General features: G+C 44.2%; 1 protein-coding gene across 2 annotated transcripts in view; it reads left to right on the top strand.

Moving 5' to 3' along the window:
- asap3 (ArfGAP with SH3 domain, ankyrin repeat and PH domain 3) overlaps positions 1-17,315 on the top strand; it is a 54,840-nt gene extending 37,525 nt beyond the window's left edge. The window contains exons 13-26 of one of the 2 annotated variants that reach the window (XM_045723356.2): positions 482-530; positions 1,354-1,520; positions 1,919-2,052; positions 2,341-2,432; positions 2,535-2,721; positions 3,506-3,591; positions 4,359-4,474; positions 10,726-10,793; positions 11,626-11,733; positions 12,534-12,744; positions 13,018-13,303; positions 13,559-13,763; positions 14,641-14,768; positions 15,055-17,315. In XM_045723356.2, coding sequence (XP_045579312.1) covers positions 482-530; positions 1,354-1,520; positions 1,919-2,052; positions 2,341-2,432; positions 2,535-2,721; positions 3,506-3,591; positions 4,359-4,474; positions 10,726-10,793; positions 11,626-11,733; positions 12,534-12,744; positions 13,018-13,303; positions 13,559-13,763; positions 14,641-14,768; positions 15,055-15,103 — 1,886 coding nt within the window. In that variant the 3' untranslated portion in view covers positions 15,104-17,315. Of the gene's footprint in view, positions 1-481; positions 531-1,353; positions 1,521-1,918; positions 2,053-2,340; positions 2,433-2,534; positions 2,722-3,505; positions 3,592-4,358; positions 4,475-10,725; positions 10,794-11,625; positions 11,734-12,533; positions 12,745-13,017; positions 13,304-13,558; positions 13,764-14,640; positions 14,773-15,054 lie in introns of both variants that reach the window. The other variant, XM_045723355.2, reaches the window with a different exon arrangement.
- Positions 17,316-17,566: the final 251 nt, after the last annotated feature.

The raw sequence follows: 17,566 nt of genomic DNA, 5'->3' as shown, positions 1-17,566 counted from the left end.
TTTATTTTAGTTTCATTTTTTAATATTTTTTAATAAAAATTATGCCACCTGTTAGATAAAATACGGAACGGTTCCGTATTTCACTGAAAGAATAAACGTTTTGTTTTCAAAAAGATTGTTTCCGGATTTGACCATATTAATGACCTAAGGCTCGTATTTCTGTGTGTTATTATTATAATTAATAATTTATTTATATATATATAATTTTTTAATCGGCATCGGATTTTTTGGTCCTCCAATAATCGGTATCGGCGTTGAAAAATCACAATCGGCCGACCTCTAGTGTGTATGTAATGGAAAGCAGGTGCAGAGAGGCGGGTCTCCCTCCACGGTTTCTCTCTCTCTCTCTGCCTGTGGATCAGGTTTTCCCCCTGTAATATATCCCTTGGTATGTAGCCTCTGTACTCTCTCTCTAGCTCTCCTTTCATCTCTCCTCTCCCTCTACGTTCACACCCATCTTTCCTCTGTCTCTCCTCTCCAGGCAATCGGACCTACCATTTCCAAGCCGAGGACGAGCAGGAATGCATGATGTAAGCACAGCACTGGAGTCCCTCATATTCTAGACAAGCATTGTTCCAAATACACTGAGGTGCAAGTAAGGACTTGTTCCATGATTGAGCCATTCAAAAAAAGAGTGAGAGAGAGAGAATTTCTTTCAGAGAGACAGATGCGTAGAGGGACATTTAGAGAAACGGATACAATGTTTCTTTCAGAAAGAGAAAAATAGTTAAATTGAGAGGGGGAAAGAAACTGATTGCAGATGACAGAAACCTTCAGAAAGACAGTGTAATTTGAGACGCACAGAATCCAAGTGAGAAGGAGGGGCAATGTATCGAGAGAATAGGGCTGTCAGAGAGCGATTAAAAAGAGAAGGATAAAGAAAGAGCGAGCCCAGCTGGTTTGGGGTGGGGACCTCTCTGGAGCCCGACGAGCCGAGTAGGGGGGTTTCTCTCCACTCCTCTGTGTGGGCTTCAGATTTTGCCTTTCATCTGGAGGGAGGGTTGGCTGAAACGAAAGCAACAAAAAGGAGGGGGGGGAGATGAGAAAGAAGAGCCCTGAAAGAGGTTTACTGCAGTGTAAACGTGCCAAGCTTATAGCTGTGGTACAGTATAATTCTATACTTGTGTTAGACATGCAGGTGGGTGCATTTGGTTACATTAAAGTACTTCCATTAAATAAACATTTCAAATGTAGATGTAGTTCCATAAAAACAAAAAGATGTATCCAAAAATAACAACTTGTACGACAATACATATTGTATAAATCTACATTGCATTGTTTAACCCCTTCCGTCTGTCTCCCTCTGTCTGTGCGTGTGTGTGTGTCTGTCTTCCTCTCTCCCTCCCCCTACAGTTGGGTGTCAGTGCTGCAGAACAGTAAGGAGGAAGCCCTGAACACGGCGTTGGGTGGCGACCAGCTGCAGTTCCAGGACTCCGGGCTGCAAGAGCTGGCCAGGGCCGTCATCACCGAACTCAGACGCATGCCCGGCAACGAGGCCTGCGCCGACTGTGGAGCCCACGGTGAGTCTGGAGGGGAAGAAAGGCCAGGGTAGAGGCCATGGCCAGAGAGACTTAAAAAGAGGGTATAGTGCCAGAGGTTTTGGGTCCAATTAGAGACTATACCAAGGGCCAAGAGTTATTTTCTGGTCAGGTCTCATGATCAGGACAAACTCCTGGCCCTAAATAGTATACAGTCCACTGTATATTATCTTCTCCTACTTTTAATACAGAGACAAATTTGTGCACGCTAATGCCAATGCCGTCCCTGACAAAAATGTGAAGCTTTACTAAATGTGGGGGCCATTTTAAATGGCCCCCCACACAGTTTTGCTCGTAGCATCACAGTTTCTGTGTGCATTGAGTAACAACGTGACAATCCCAGTATTTTAATGCACTGACTCCATTCCTCGTGCTAACAGATCCTACCTGGCTCTCCACTAACCTGGGCATCCTGACGTGCATAGAGTGTTCTGGGATCCACAGGGAGTTGGGAGTCCATTACTCCAGGATCCAGTCGCTCACACTGGACATGCTAAGCACCTCAGAACTACTGGTAACACACACACACACACACACACACACCACACACACACACACACACACACACACACACACACACCCGAGTTCTAGACTTCAACGAGAGCTTCTGTCGTGGAGGTAGTTCTGTGACCTCTAGAGATCATCGAAGCTCAGCCGGCTAACACAGTCTTAAGTTGTGACGACAACCCAGGTTCGTTAGCTGGTCAGTTGTACTTCTGAACCTGTCATGCGTATAAATTAGACGTATGCATACCTCTAACTCCTCCCTTCTCGGTCTGTCTGCTTCTGTCTCTGTCCACAGCTGGCGGTCAGTATAGGCAACACACGGTTCAATGACATCATGGAGGCCAGTCTTCCCAATGATTCCATCAAACCTCTACCCCAGAGTGACATGTGAGTTCATTATAAGGCCTTGTGCTGCTGTCATGTTCTCATTGGAGACTTTGCCAGTTTCTGAATACCTATGGCTCTGTGTGTGTCCCATGGTGAAACTAGGAATGCCAGGAAGGAGTACATTGTGGCTAAGTATGCCGAGCGGCGCTACGTGCTGCGCAGGGACAGGGAGGAGGGTGAGCCATGGCGCGTGTATGATGCCGTGAGGAGCCGGGACCTCACCGCCCTGCTGCAGTTATACGCCCAGGGAGAGGACCTGGCCAAACCGCTAGCACAGCCTGAAGGACAGGTACTGTTATAGGAGACGCAGGCAGGTAGGAGGATAGGAAGTTGGACAGACAGGTAGACACATAGAGTATAAACATAAACACTGCATATAAAATGTAGGATCAAGTACGAAGTTCTGAAGATGACTTCCCATTAGATGCTTTGTAGTGTGTGCCCTGCAGGCATCATTAGGATGCTGTTTGTAATGTAAAGAACTGTGAATAACTCAAAAGGCAGCTGGTCGTCCCCATATGATTTAAACGACTAGCTTACGCTGGAAGGCTCCATTTATCAACATTCCTCTATGGGCTTGATTCATCCAGTTGACTCTTACGGTATTCTATGGCTGACTGGTTTTCTCAGAAGACTGCTGTGGATGCAATGTCCCAAAATAGACTCCAATTATTCTACACGTAATAACATTAATGTCCCTATGTTTTTGTCGTAAATGTCTCTGTTTTTGTATGGAGTGTCTGAGTGGGTAGTTAGTCTACCACTCCCTTCTCTCTCTGTAATCTATCGCTCTCAGATTTTTCACCCCTTCATCCTGTCATCTCCTCTCTTCTCTTGTTAAAATGTTACGTTCCCTCTCCTTTCTTTAATCAAATTTGCCCATCTGCTGTTTTCCACTCAGGAAAAAGGTGTGCAATAGCACTGACATCCACACATTTTGTGTGTGTTGGCAGGGTCTAATTTATTATTTCAGCTTTTCGGTTCAGTGCTGAGCGGAGCGCCACACCCTTTTTAGTCATTGTCACACATACACACAGTGGGTGTACAGTGCCGAATGAGTTTGTCTCTTCTAGGATCTGAGAGAGACAGCTCTTCACTTGGCTGTCAGGCTGGAGGACAGGAGTTCTCTAGCCCTGGTGGACTTCCTCATTCAGAACAGGTGAGCGAGCCCCCAGCGCTCTCAATACATATGGAACTGACATCAGTGTGCTAGCGTAGCAGTTTCTGTTTCCTTCCCCTCAAGGGAACCTGTCCGTACCACAGCTCGAACCCGGGGCCCTCTGCCTTGCTAACACGCGTGATTGCCCACTTGACAACGTACAAACCAATTGAGCTATAGAAAAGGATCCAATTCGATAGCACCATTGGTGGAGTAAACCACTTACGGCACGTTCTCATCTCCATTATACATAGTAACACAAGGGCTGTATCGGAAAACGTTACCTGCTGTCAAATCTGTGCTTCGTCCGTTTTCTCCTCTCAAAGTGCATTGGTTTGGAGGAGAGGATCCAAGGTCACTCCTTCAGACCTCCAACAGCTTTAAAAGGAGTTTGGAGAACAAGGAAGGGGGAAGCAAGTATTTGACGGCTAATAACATGCTCAGAAACAACCCAGGGGTGTATTCATTAAGGTGAAATGTTTCGAACGTTGCGGATAGAAATTCAGATATAGAGCAGATCTGGTCACATTTCTACCTGAATATTCTGTAACATTGCACCCTCCTGAACAGAACCTGGTTAGAGGATTCTGGATTTCCTGCTTATTCCCGCCTGATTACTGAGATTTTACAACCAGGATTTCTAGAAAACCTGGGAATTTTTGCAACCCCCTAGTCACCAGCACTGACCATTAGTAGTGTCTTACCTACACCAGCCACCAAAGCCATAGGCCTACATGCATGTCATTGACTCTATCCCCTCATAACAGTGGCTGTCTAGAGAAGAGGACTCGAGAGGGGAACACTGCTCTACACTACAGCGCCCAGCACCACAAAACAGAGTGCCTCAAACTGCTGCTCAAAGGAAAGGCTGTCCTCCACACAGGTACCTGGTACACACACACACACACACACACACACACACACACACACACACACATCAGTGCCTTCAGAAAGTATTCATACCCCTTGACTTATTCCACATTTTTGTTGTTACAGCCTAAATTCAAAATTGATTTAAATATAAATTTTTTTCTCACTCATCTACACACAATACCCCATAATGACAGTGAAAACATGTTTTAATACATGTTTGCACATTTATTGAAAATGAAATGCATCTCTCATTTACATAAGTATTCCCATCCCTGAGTCAATACTTTGTAGGCACCTTTGGCAGTGATTACAGCTGTGAGTCTTTCTGGGTAAGTCTCTAAGAGCTTTCCACACCTGTATTGTGCAACATTTGCCCATTGTTAAGTTCAAAATTCTTCAAATTGGTTGTTGATCATTGCAAGACAACCATTTTCAAGTCTTTCCATAGATTTTCAAGCATAGTCAAAACTGTAACTCTGCCCCTCAGGAAGATTCAATGTCTTGCTAAGCAATTCCAGTGTAGATTTGGCCTTGTGTTTTAGGTTATTGTCCTGCTGAAAGGTGAATTCATCTCCTAGTGTCTGGTGGAAAGCAGACTGAACCAGGTTTTCCTCAAGGATTTTGCCATACTGTAGATATTTTTTATCCTGAACTCCCTAGTCCTTAATGATTACAAGCATGCCCATAACATGATGCAGCCACCAATATGCTTGAAAACATGGAGAGTGGTACTCAGTAATGTGTTTGGGGCAAATCCAATACAACACTTTTGTATTCAGGTCAAAAAGTCAATTGCTTTGCCATATTTTTTACAGTATTACTTTAGTGTCTTGTTGCAAACAGGACCCATGTTTTATAATATTTTTATTCTTCACATGCTTCCTTTTCACCCTGTCAATTAGGTTAGTAGGTTAGCCATTAAACTCTAACTGTTTTAAAGTCACCATTGGCCTCATGGTGAAATCCCTGAGAGGTTTCCTTCCTTCCCAGCAACTGAGTTAGGAAGGACGCCTGTATCTTTGTAGTGACTGGGTGTATTGATGCATCCAAAGTGTTGTTAATAACTTCACCATGCTCAAAGGGATATTCAATGTCTGCTTTTAGAATTTTTACCCATCTACCAATAGGTGCCTTTCTTTGTGAGGCATTGGAAAACCTCCCTGGTCTTTGTTGAATCTGTGTTTGAAGTTCACTGCTCGACAGAGGGACCTTACAGATAATAGTATGTGTGGGGTACAGAGAAGGTAGTCACTAAAAAATAAAGTCCATGCAACTTGCAAATATATATATTACACACACACACACAGTTGAAGTCGAAAGTTTACATACACTTCGGTTGGAGTCATTAACCTGTTTTTCAACCACTCCACAAATTTCTTGTTAACAAACTATAGTTTTGGCAAGTCGGTTAGGACATCTACTTTGTGCATGACACAAGTCATTTTTCAGACAGATTATTACACCTGAATATTTCTGACCCACTGGAATTGTGATACAGTGAATATTCAGAAGATTACATACACTACGTTGACTGTGCCTTCAAACAGCTGGGAAAATTCCAGAATATGATTTCATGGCTTTAGAAGCTTCTGATAGGCTAATTGACGACATTTGAGTCAATTGGAGGTGTACCTTCAAACTCGGTGCTTCTTTGCTTGACATCATGGGAAAATCAAAAGAAATCAGCCAAGACCTCAGAAAAAAAACTTCTAGACCTCCACAAGTCTGGTTCATCCTTGGGCGCAATTTCCAAACGCCTGAAGGTAGCACAAACAATAGTACGCAAGTATAAACACCATGGGACCATGCAGCCTTCATACCGCTCAGGAAGGAGACGCGTTCTGTCTCCTAGAGATGAATGTACTTTGGTGCGAAAAGTACAAATCAAACCCAGAACAACAGCAAAGGACCCTGTGAAGATGCTGGAGGAAACGGGTACAGAAGTATCTAATATCCACAGTAAAACGAGTCCTATATCGACATACCCTGAAACACCGCTCAGCAAGGAAGAAGCCACTGCTCCAAAACTGCCATAGAAAAGCCTGACTATGGTTTGCAGCTGCACATGGGGACAAAGATCATACTTTTTGGAGAAATGTCCTGTGGTCTGATGAAACAAAAATAGAACTGTTTGGCCATAATGACCATCGTTATGTTTGGAGGAAAAAGGGGTGCCTTGCAAGCTGAGGAACACCATCCCAACCGTGAAGCACTGGGGTGGCAGTATCATGTTGTGGGGGTGCTTTGCTGCAGGAGGGACTGGTGCACTTCACAAAATAGATAGCATCATGAGGGAGGAAAATTAAGTGGATATATTGAAGCAACATTTCAAGACATCAGTAAGGAAGTTAAAGCTTGGTCGCAAATGGGTCTTCCAAATGAACAATGACCCCAAGCGTACTTCCAAAGTTGTGGCAAAATGGCTTAAGGACAAAGTCAAGGTATTGGAGTGGCCATCACAAAGGCCTGACCTCAATCCTATAGAAAAAGTGTGTGCGAGCAAGGAGGCCTACAAACCTGACTCAGTTACACCAGCTCTGTCAGGAGGAATGGGCCAAAATTCACCCAACTTATTGTGGGAAGCTTGTGGAAGGGTACCTGACACGTTTGACCCAAGTAAAACAATTTAAAGGCAATGCTACACTCAATTAGTATTTGGTATGTAAACTTCTGACCCACTGGGAATGTGATGAAAGAAATAAGTTGAAATAAATCATTCTCTCTGCTATTATTCTGACATTTCACATTCTTAAAATAATGTGGTGATCCTAACTGACCTAAGATGGGGAATTTTTACTAGGATTAAATGTTAGGAATTGTGAGAAATTTAGTTTAAATGTATTTGGCTAAGGTGTATGTAACCTTCCGACTTCAACTGTATGTATTTGTCACTGGCCTACACACAATACCCAATTAATGTTAAAGTGGATTTTTTTTTATGTTTACAAATTAATTATAAATGAAAAGCTGAAATGTCTCGCGTCAATAAGTATGCAACCCCTTTGTTATTGCAAACCTAAATAAGTTCAGGAGTAAGAATTTGCTTAACAAGTCACATAACACTGAAATTGTTGCATGTTGCGTTTATTTTAGTTCATATAAACAGTGCATTCAGAAAGTATTCAGACCCCTTGACTTTTTCCACATTTTGTTATGTTACAGCCTTATTCTAAAATCAAATCAAAATCAATCTACACATGCTACCACATAATGACGAAGCGGAAACTTTTTTTTTTTTTTTTTTAATGTTTGTTTGCAAATGTATTAAAAGTAAAACACCTTATTTACATAAGTATTCAGCAGACCATTTGCTATGAGGCTCAAATTGAGCTCCTGTTTCTACAACTTGATTGGAGTCCACCTGTGGTAAATTCAATTGATTTGGGCATCATTTGGAAAGGCGCACACCTGTGTATATATAAAGTCCCTCACTTGACAGTGCAGGGACCTATTATTTATTTTTTACTACTTTCTACATTGTAGAATAATAGGGAAGACAACAAAACTATGAAATATCACATATGGAATCATGTAGTAACCAAAAAAGTACTGAACAAATTTAAATATATTTGAGATTCTTCAAAGTAGCCACCCGTTGCCTTGATGACAGCTTTGCACACTCCGGACATTCTCTCAACCAGCTTCACCTGGAACATTTTTCCAACAGTCTTGAAGGAATTCCCACATGCTGAGTACTTGTTGGCTGCTTCTCCTTCACTCTGCGGTCCAACTCATCCCAAACCACTCAATTGGGTTGAGGTTGGGCTATTGTGGAGGCCAGGTCATCTGATGCAGCACTCCATCACTTTCCTTCTTGGTCAAATAGCCCTTACATAGCTTGGAGGTGTGTTGGGTCATTGTCCTGTTGAAAAACAAATTATAGTCCCACTAAGCGCAGACCAGATGGGATGACGTATCACTGCAGAATGCTGTGGTAGCCATGCTGGTTAAGTGTGCCTTGAATTCAAAATTAATCACTGACAGTGTCACCAGCAAAGCACCATTACACCTCCTCCATGCTTCACGGTGGGAACCACACATGCAGAGATCATCCGTTCACCTATTCTGCATCTCACAAAGACACAGCAGTTGGAACCAAAAATCTCAAATTTAGACTCATCAGACCAAAGGACAGATCCCACCAGTCTAATGTCCATTGCTCATGTTTCTTGGCCCAAGCAAGTCTCTTCTTCTTATTGGTGTCCTTTAGTAGTGGTTTCTTTGCAGTAATTTGACCATGAAGGCCTGATTCACGCAGTCTCCTCTGAACAATTGATGTGCCTGCTCCTCAGAGTTCAAGTAACAGTCTGAGGGGCAGTTAATTGACGATTTTGAGGCTGGTAACTCTAATAAACTTATCCTCTGCAGCAAAGGTAAGTCTGGGTCTTCCTTTCCTGTGGCGGTCCTCATGAGAGCCAATTTCATCATAGTGCTTGATGTTTTTTTTTTTTTTTCGAAGATTTTACGGACTTACAGTTCATAGAGGAAATCAGTCAATTGAAATAAATAAATTAAGCCTCTTGAGTGATGCAGCGGTCTAAGGCATTGCAATCCAATGCTAGCTGCGTCACTACAGATCCTGGTTCGATACCGGGCTGTGTCGCAGTCGGCCGCGACCGGAAGACCCATGAGGCGGTGCACAATTGGCCCAGCGTCATACGGGTTAGGGAAGGGTTTGGTGGGCCGGGATGTTCTTCTCCCATTGCGCTCTAGCGACACCTGCATGCTGACATGGTCGCCAGGTGTACTGTGTTTCCTCTGACACATTGGTACGGCTAGCTTCTGGGTTAAGCGATCATAGTGTCAAGAAGCAGTGCGGCTTGGTGGGGTCGTGTTTCGGAGGACACAAGCACTCGACCTTCACTTCTCCTGAGTCCGTACAGGAGTTGCTACGATGAGACAAGACTGTTACTACGAATTGGGGACAAAAAATATCATAATTAGGCCCTAATCTATGGATTTCACATGATTAGGAATACAGATATGAATCTGCTAGCGTGAATCAGAAAACCAGTCCGTTTCTGGTGTAACCATTTGCCTTGTGCAGCGTGACACATCTCCTTCGCTGAGTTGATCAGGCTGTTGATTGTGGCCTGTGGAATGTTGTCCCACTCTTCAATGGCTGTGCAAAGTTGCTGGAAATTTACGGGAACTGCAACACGCTGTCGTACACGTCGATCCAGAGCATCCCAAACATGCTCCATTGGTGACAAGTCTGGTGACTTCGCAGGCAATTAAAGAACTGGGACATTTTTCAGCTTCTGGGAATTGTGTACAGATCCTTGCGACATGGGGCCGTGCATTATCACGCTGAAACGTGGTGATGCTGGTTGATGATTGACATCATCAAGATCTCGTCACGGGATCTCTATGCATTCAAATTGCGATCGATAAAATGAAATTGTGTTGTTTGTCCGTAGCGTACGCCTGCCCATACCATAACCAAACTCCGCCACCATAGGGCATGCATTGACATCAGCAAACCGCTTGCCCACACAACGCCATACACGCTGTCTGCCGGTACAGTTGAAACAGATTCATCTGTGAAGAGCACCATTCTCCAGCGTGCCAGTGGCCATCGAAGGTGAGCAGACCCTGGTGAGGACAACGAGCACGCAGATGAACTTCCCTGAGACGGTTTCTTACAGTTTGTACTGAAATTCTTCAGGTGTGCAATCCCACAGTTTTCATCAGCTGTCCAGGTAGCTGGTCTCAGACAATCCCGCTTGTGAATTAGCCGGATGTGGAGGTCCTGGGGCTGGCGTGGTTACACATGGTCTGCGGTTGTGAGGCCGGTTAGAGAATTTGCCAGTATGTCCAAAACGACGGAGGCAGCTTATGGTAGATAAATAAACATTAAATTCTCTGGCAACCGCTCTGGTGGACATTCCTGCAGTCAGCATGCCAATTGCACAGTCATTCAACTTAAGACATCTGTGGCATTGTTGTGACAAAACTGCACATTTTAATGGCCTTTTGTCCCCAGCACAAGGTGCACCTCTGTAATTATCATGCTGTTTAATCAGCTTCTTGGAATGCCACACCTGTCAGGTGGATGGATTATCTTGGCAAAGGAGAAATGCTCACTAACAGGGATGTAAACAAATTTGTGCACCAAATTTGAGAGAAATAAGCTTTGGCATCTGGAACGTTTTTGGGATCTTTTATTTCAGCTTGCTGTTTATATTTGTGTGTGTGTGGAGAGATAGACTAAACAAACTGTGGTATCTGCTCTCTCTCTCTCTCTCTCTCGTTATCCAGTGAACTCATCAGGAGAGACAGCCCTGGACATCGCCAGGAGACTGCAGCACTCCCAGTGTGTAGACCTGGTAAGACATGACTGACACTAGTTGTGACTGAAATGGCACCCTATTCCACATAGGACTCAGGTCAAAAGTCGTGTACTATGGGCCCTGGTCAAAATTAGTGCACTACATTGGGAAATGGGTGTAATTTGGGACGCATCCACTGACCCTTAGTTTACAGTCAACTCCCAGTGCTAATACAGGCTTTATTTTCCTACTAGCTCCCATCTCTCCCTGCTAAACCTGCTCAGACCGTGTTCAATTTCCTGTCTTCCTATCATTATGGAACAATAAATAACAAACTCAGTCTCAGATTATTTGTCACAAGTAGCTCGTTGCTTAATCCTCATAGTAAAGTCCATAATGAACGAAATGGACAGTGTGTGTTGTCCGTTTTCAGTTCCTGTCCTCTTATACTTGCGTGTGTAACTGGACAACTGTATCTAATATTTCCTGTTGAAAAAGGGATAAGCCAAGTTACCTGATACTGAAGTTGCTGTTTCAGTCAAGGTTAGGGTCAATTTTTTTCTTCTCAGTCAATTAAGCCAAGTTACAATTCCAAATACACATTTTCCAAAGTGAAAAGAATTGGAGTTGGAATTTATTGAACTTGTGACAGATTTAAGTAGGTGGCCAGCACACGTGAGATTTGGTTCTGGGTTCTGAGACTACAGTTTCAGTGGTTTTAACAGTTGCCCCAAAGCTTGAATATGTTAATTCAATTTCTGGTTGATATTCAAGTATTTAATGCATTTAATCACTACTGATAGGAGCATACAATAACTTGTATGTTTGTACTCTGAGTTAAATATGGATTTGTAGCTGCATGATTGACGTGTGTCTGTGCGTATTTTAGCTGGAGCTGGCCCAGAGTGGGAAGTTCAACAGTCAAATCCATGTGGAGTACATGTGGGAGACACAGAGCCAAGACCTGTACGACAGCGAAGATGAACTGGATGAGAGGGTACACACACACACACACACACACACACACACACACACACACACACACACACACACACACACACACACACACACACACACACACACACACACACCCAGCGAAGATGACCTGGACGAGCGGGTAAGCACACACCCCTGTACCACTAACCACTACAACCAATACACTGGGGTAGGAAACCACGGCACTTCACGTTTTTTTTTTTTTTTTTTACCGACCTGGAAGACCAGGTGTGTTGCATTTTAGGCAATTACTGAACTGATTTATGAGCTCAGTTGGTCAGGTGTAGTGCCTAGTTGGAACAAATCCTGCAGTACCTGCAGCATTCCAGGAACAGTGTTGCCTACCCCACACTAGGGTTTAGCATTTCCCTCTGAGTCACTCTGCTCGTATCGCTCACTATTACACTTGACTTAGTCATGGGGAGATGCAAGAGCAGGTGAGTGAGAGCCAGATGCCCTGTTGGGGTACTTTAGAAATGCATCCTTCCTTCATAGTTTCCCTGAAGTAATTATTCATCTAAAGTGGTTGGATTGGTGGAAATAACGCGGTGGTCACTTTGCCTTCACCTATCCAATTACTTATAGATCTGTTCTTACCTCAAGGAAACAATGACGGAAGGTTGTGTCTTTGAAGTATTCGAACAGGGCCAGATACTTTGCCATAAAGGAAGCCTCAGGTAGGCGAGGTGGAATTTTCACCATATTGCTTACACCTTTCAGATCCAAGTGTCTAGGGGTAAGGGCTGGGCACTAGGCTTCTATGGTCATTAAACAATGAATGTCTCCCCCTCTTCCCCCAAGGTGAGCCTCTTACCCAGGAACCTGCGCTCGTCTCTGCCCTATAACGTGGGCGTGGGCGCCTCGCCCTCCCGCTGGAGCTTCGCCAACGCCCCTGTGGCGTGTAAGACCTACGAAAATGTGGACTTCTTGTACCGTAACCCCCCCGCCAACAGTGCCCCATCTGGCGTCCTCAAGCCCCCACCGCCGCTGCCCGCTAAAGCCATCATGAGAGGTGAGCCTCTGAAACACACACACACACCTAATCTGTTTCCATTTGATCTCCAAACACTGAAATGAGGGCTCGATGGCAATTTCTCTTTCCATGATTCCTCGCATCTACTTCTCAACTGTAGTTGAGGAGCTTCCTTCGTATCTTCCTCACCTTTTGAAAAGGAGGCAAGGAATCAAGGAAGAACTAATTGAGAAAGACTGCCATACAAAACAAAGTCGGTTCCTGTTCCTCTCTTGCTCACCTGCTACCCTCTCCCCCTCTCCCTACCTCCAGGCCTCTCGGACCCCCAGATATCTGTGTCCACCCAGGAGGGGGGCCGCAAATCCCCCCGGCGCTGCTGCTCTAACCCTGCCCCCCAGTCCAGCCCCCCCTCCCCCATGTTGGAGGGTCAGACCCAGGGGGGGCGGCCACCCAGATCACCCCACGGCCAGGGGGGTCAGATGAGGGGACAGAGACCGACCGCAGCATGGGAGGGTCAGGCTAATAGTGGCTCATGGTCTGGGGCCTTAGACAGCAGCACCAAGTCCAGCTCCCCTCAGAACCACATAGGACCCGTCAGGTAATAAATAGCAAGACGTTTTTTTTACTTTAAAAGCCCTTTTCCTGATAGAAGCATCAAACATTTGTTTTGTCACAACACCCATTTAAGAAAGATAATTCCCATCCTAAGAACTGTCTTGGGGAATACAGCTTTTGTATTGCAGTGCGCTTTTGGACAGCAGGGCACAGTTACTTTATCTTACAGCGCCCTCTATTGGCACCTAGTGAATTTCCTCGAGGTAGTCGGTAAACGATTCAATTCTTCCCCACATAGCTCAGAGAAGACGACATCGTACAGGCGGACCAACAGTGGAGGACAAGGGAAGTGTTCTACAGCCGTGACCTCTCCCAGCTGTGTGGCACTTGGCAGTCAGGAGGAGCTCTACTGCAGCTTCGTGACTAACGACTCCGCCCCCGGCTCCACACCTTCAGCCTCACCCATCACTGTGCCCGCCCCGCGCCCTCGCAGAAATGCCATGGTACATATAATAGGCTACCGCTAGCATGCACGCAGAGACGTAAAACATTTTTGTCCCCGAGTTCACCTGGATATGTAGAAAAACGGCTTAATTTCCAGAATCTCACACTATCCCTTCTAACGTTACTGTCTAATCTGTGTATATCTAATATGGTTGGTATAAGTATGTGTTCTAACATCGTATAACTACTGTACAGTATTTTTGTATAAGAAAATGGTAATCAATCAAATTGATTGATTTGATAAAGTTTTTTTTACATCAGCAGATGTCATAAAGTGCTTAAGCGGTGATGCGCGGGTTGACTCATAACCTGCAGTCCCCGCCGTTATATCTGCAGAGCGGGCGGGTTTATGATCGCTAAATATTGTGTGGATGAAGGGCGGGTGGGTGGTGAGCGGATTGGATAAAGAGAAAAAATAAATAATCCATAAATGTCAAGTTCAGATCTATAGGCTACATAAAGGTTTTTCTTGTATTTCTTAGGCCATTAGTGCCTAAGCATCAGGGCCTAAATGTACACACTCCAAATAAATGTTGAAGAAAATGTCATTGCTCAATAAATCTTCAAGCGATTAAAGGGGAACTGTACAGTGCATTTTCTATATTTGCGGTTTAAGGTTGGGTGCGGGCCCCAGAATTTTATCACACATTATCAGGCTGTTGAGGATGGCTTATTAGCAATTGCGAGTAAACAAACAGCTGACCCGCGCATCACTATAACACAATGTGAAAATATGAGCAATAGAATATAACCGAAAAGACTGACATGGATATCATTGGCTGCTTGTACTCCACATTCAGCGAGTAGGCATTTTGGTACATACTGTATGCCTGTATAAGATTGTGTCGGTAAAGTGCATCTGTGTGTGTGTGTGAGGCATCTAAGAGCCGGCCGACACAGAAGAAGGTAAAAGCGCTGGTGGACTGCAGAGCTGTCAGCTCGGACCAGCTGGCCTTCTTCAAGGATGAGGTCATCGTAGTCACAGCCACCGAGGACCCCCACTGGTGGGTGAGTAGAACTACACCTCTAATTTACCGTTGTGTATTTGTTTTATATTTTAATTCATTTTTTAATAAGAGGTTTAACACAAAGTTCAGCTGGTTAGTTGTCTTTTAACCTAGTCTCATATCACGAAAAAAACTGTTTTTCTTTGTATCATGTTCTGCATAAAGACAAAAAATACATAGGCATAGAGAGAGCCCTTACATTAATTTCCCTGTATCTTAAATATATCCCTCCATGTTCCTCCGTCTATCTGGTCATTGATCTTGATTGTTTCTATGCCTACAGGTTGGCCACATCGAGGGCTATCCATCCAGAAGTGGGACATTCCCAGTGAACTATGTCCATAAACTAGGGGACTGACTACATAATAACCCTACAACCTATGCCCTACCCTAACGCTTACTGCGCCACTTGCCTGGGAAACCGAAAGGCTCTAACGATATTCTGAACTTTGATGTGTTGTGATCCAAGGGCTATATAATCTGCATACACTCAATTGTATATACAGACAGTGCGCTTAAGGAAGTCACTATAAAATGAGTGTAATCTAGGCTTTAACTGATCAAAGCACAGGGAGGAATGCCACCCTAAAAGAAAAGAGGGAAGAGTAAAGCCTCCCTCCACCTTCGACCACTCCAGTTGTAAAACATACAAGTATTAAATAGTATTTACCACAACTCACTGCTCGGGGAGAATGATAACAACAGTCCCAGCCACATAACTGTTGGAGAAGTTGGAATTTCTGCGTGTGTTTGTGCATGCGTCAGCCTATGGGTGTGAGCGTAACTGTTGGATTACCTGTCAATGGCATACATACTGTACTATACTGGAGTCTGGAGGAGAGAACATGTGCTGTATAAGAGAGGATGAATAGCCTACGTTGTCCACTGCCTTCCTGGAAACTAAAGAGACTAGGAGATTCATGCCATGTCATTCACAGTTGTCGGGACTGAGCCAGATGCAATGAATACCTGCTCAGTGACCGGTGGCGTTGATGTCTGGGGCTGGAACGACCTGGAACTGAAAGCCAGACAAAGTGCCTTTGTGGCTGCCAGCCTGTCTCCCTGGGCCCTCAGGCTGCCGCTCTGAAATGGAACCCCATCCCCTAAGCTGGTTTTGGATCCAGACTCCAGCACCGACTGGAGGTCTGGCTGGAGCCTGCGTGATTCAGTTTCCTCCAGTCTCCAGATGCAGAGGAGTCTCTACACAGTATGCATGGTTTGGCAGGGGACAGGAAGAGACTGTCACTGCAGTGAAATACACAAAGCTGGATATTCACTAGGCACCAAATGGACTGAAACAGGAGAAGACTAAATGAACTGATCGAATAAGAAATGTTCGTATGCGTTGCAAAATGTTGTCTGTTACTTACTCTAATGCACCAGGAATCCGGCAGAATACTGTCTCAATACAATTTCATAAGCGCTTTTAATGCCACTAATAGAAAACAAAAGCTCAGTATGAGATCTGACTGTTAAGTGTCTTGTACAACTGGTTCATCTGTCCACAAGTAAAACTATGCCTGCTATGGGCATGATGGGCTCTCGTAGGACAGACCACAATACAACCCTTTTAGAGACAAGGATCTGTAGCTTTTTGGCTGTGCAGGTGTTTCTCCGCCTGTTTGCATTCCTGTAGTTCGACAGGGGGGTTATTGAAGGTTTGTTTAGCGTTCTATAGCTCGACTCACTGCCAATAAATATACAAGCAGAGAACTGCATGATCGCTTGAATGTGCATGGATCCAGGGACGGACTGTAAAATGAGGGCAAACCATTGAGTGCATGTTGTACAAATGTAAAAAAACACATATGTTGCACGTTGTTGGAAACATTTTATATACGACATTTATATCACCCAGTGTTGTAAAATTGCTGAGTGTCAGATTCGATGCATTATCTTTACATACTGTACCAAACTTTCTCATCTTCCGCTACTCACGTGCTCTCATGTAAATGATACTTGTTAGTTGTGAACATCAATTTGATTCTATAAACTCTTATCTGTGCCAGTGGAGCAACAAGGCATGGGGTTTGGAGTAGCGGTGGACCAAAGGGCCCAGTCAGTGCACTCTACTGACTCTACCCAACTGAGACAGAGGAATGAGAGGTGTGCCGGAGCCCCCCGGGCCCTATATACACCATTTTAAGTTGGACCGTGAGCTTGAATAGGGCTGCGTCCCAATACTCTTCTATCACTTTCTTTTATAGGTACTATCGGATCAGGGGTTGGGAGGGAGAGGAAGCAAGGGAAGAACGCTATTTGACATTACTGGACTAATGGAGTTTACGGCGAGCTAAGTGAAGGCACTTGTTGTTCTTCCATGTCTTCGTATCGTTGACCATATACAGATCCTGAATCGATCTCGATGGTTGAGACATCACATGTTTTCTGTGGAGTTCTATCTTACATTATCAATATAATGGAATATTTCTGTCATTTCATTATTAGCAACTATTTGTAATATGGTATGTTTTGCACTCTTTGTCCTTTCCACATGTGATTTTTAAGCTCAACTAGCGATTATTAAAGAACACTGTTAACATAGTTTTATGCTGTATTCCATATTTGTATTATGGAGAGTTTGGTCACTTTCAGAATGGATTTACATGTATTGATGCATGAAACTTTTATCATACATAACACATGAACGATAATTATGTAAAATATTCATGGCCAAAAAGATAATGTAGAGCAGAATGCCTGAGATGGATTGCATGTGATAGATACTGGAAATAAAAATAGTTTCAAATAATTTTTCTGATGTGCTTAGAAATCTCATCCTCGTGATGCACACT

Source organism: Salmo salar, chromosome 09, assembly GCF_965601325.2.
Source record: "Salmo salar chromosome 09, fSalSal1, whole genome shotgun sequence".
Classification (NCBI taxonomy): Eukaryota; Metazoa; Chordata; class Actinopteri; order Salmoniformes; family Salmonidae; genus Salmo; species Salmo salar.
This window is presented reverse-complemented; position numbering and strand designations above follow the sequence as displayed.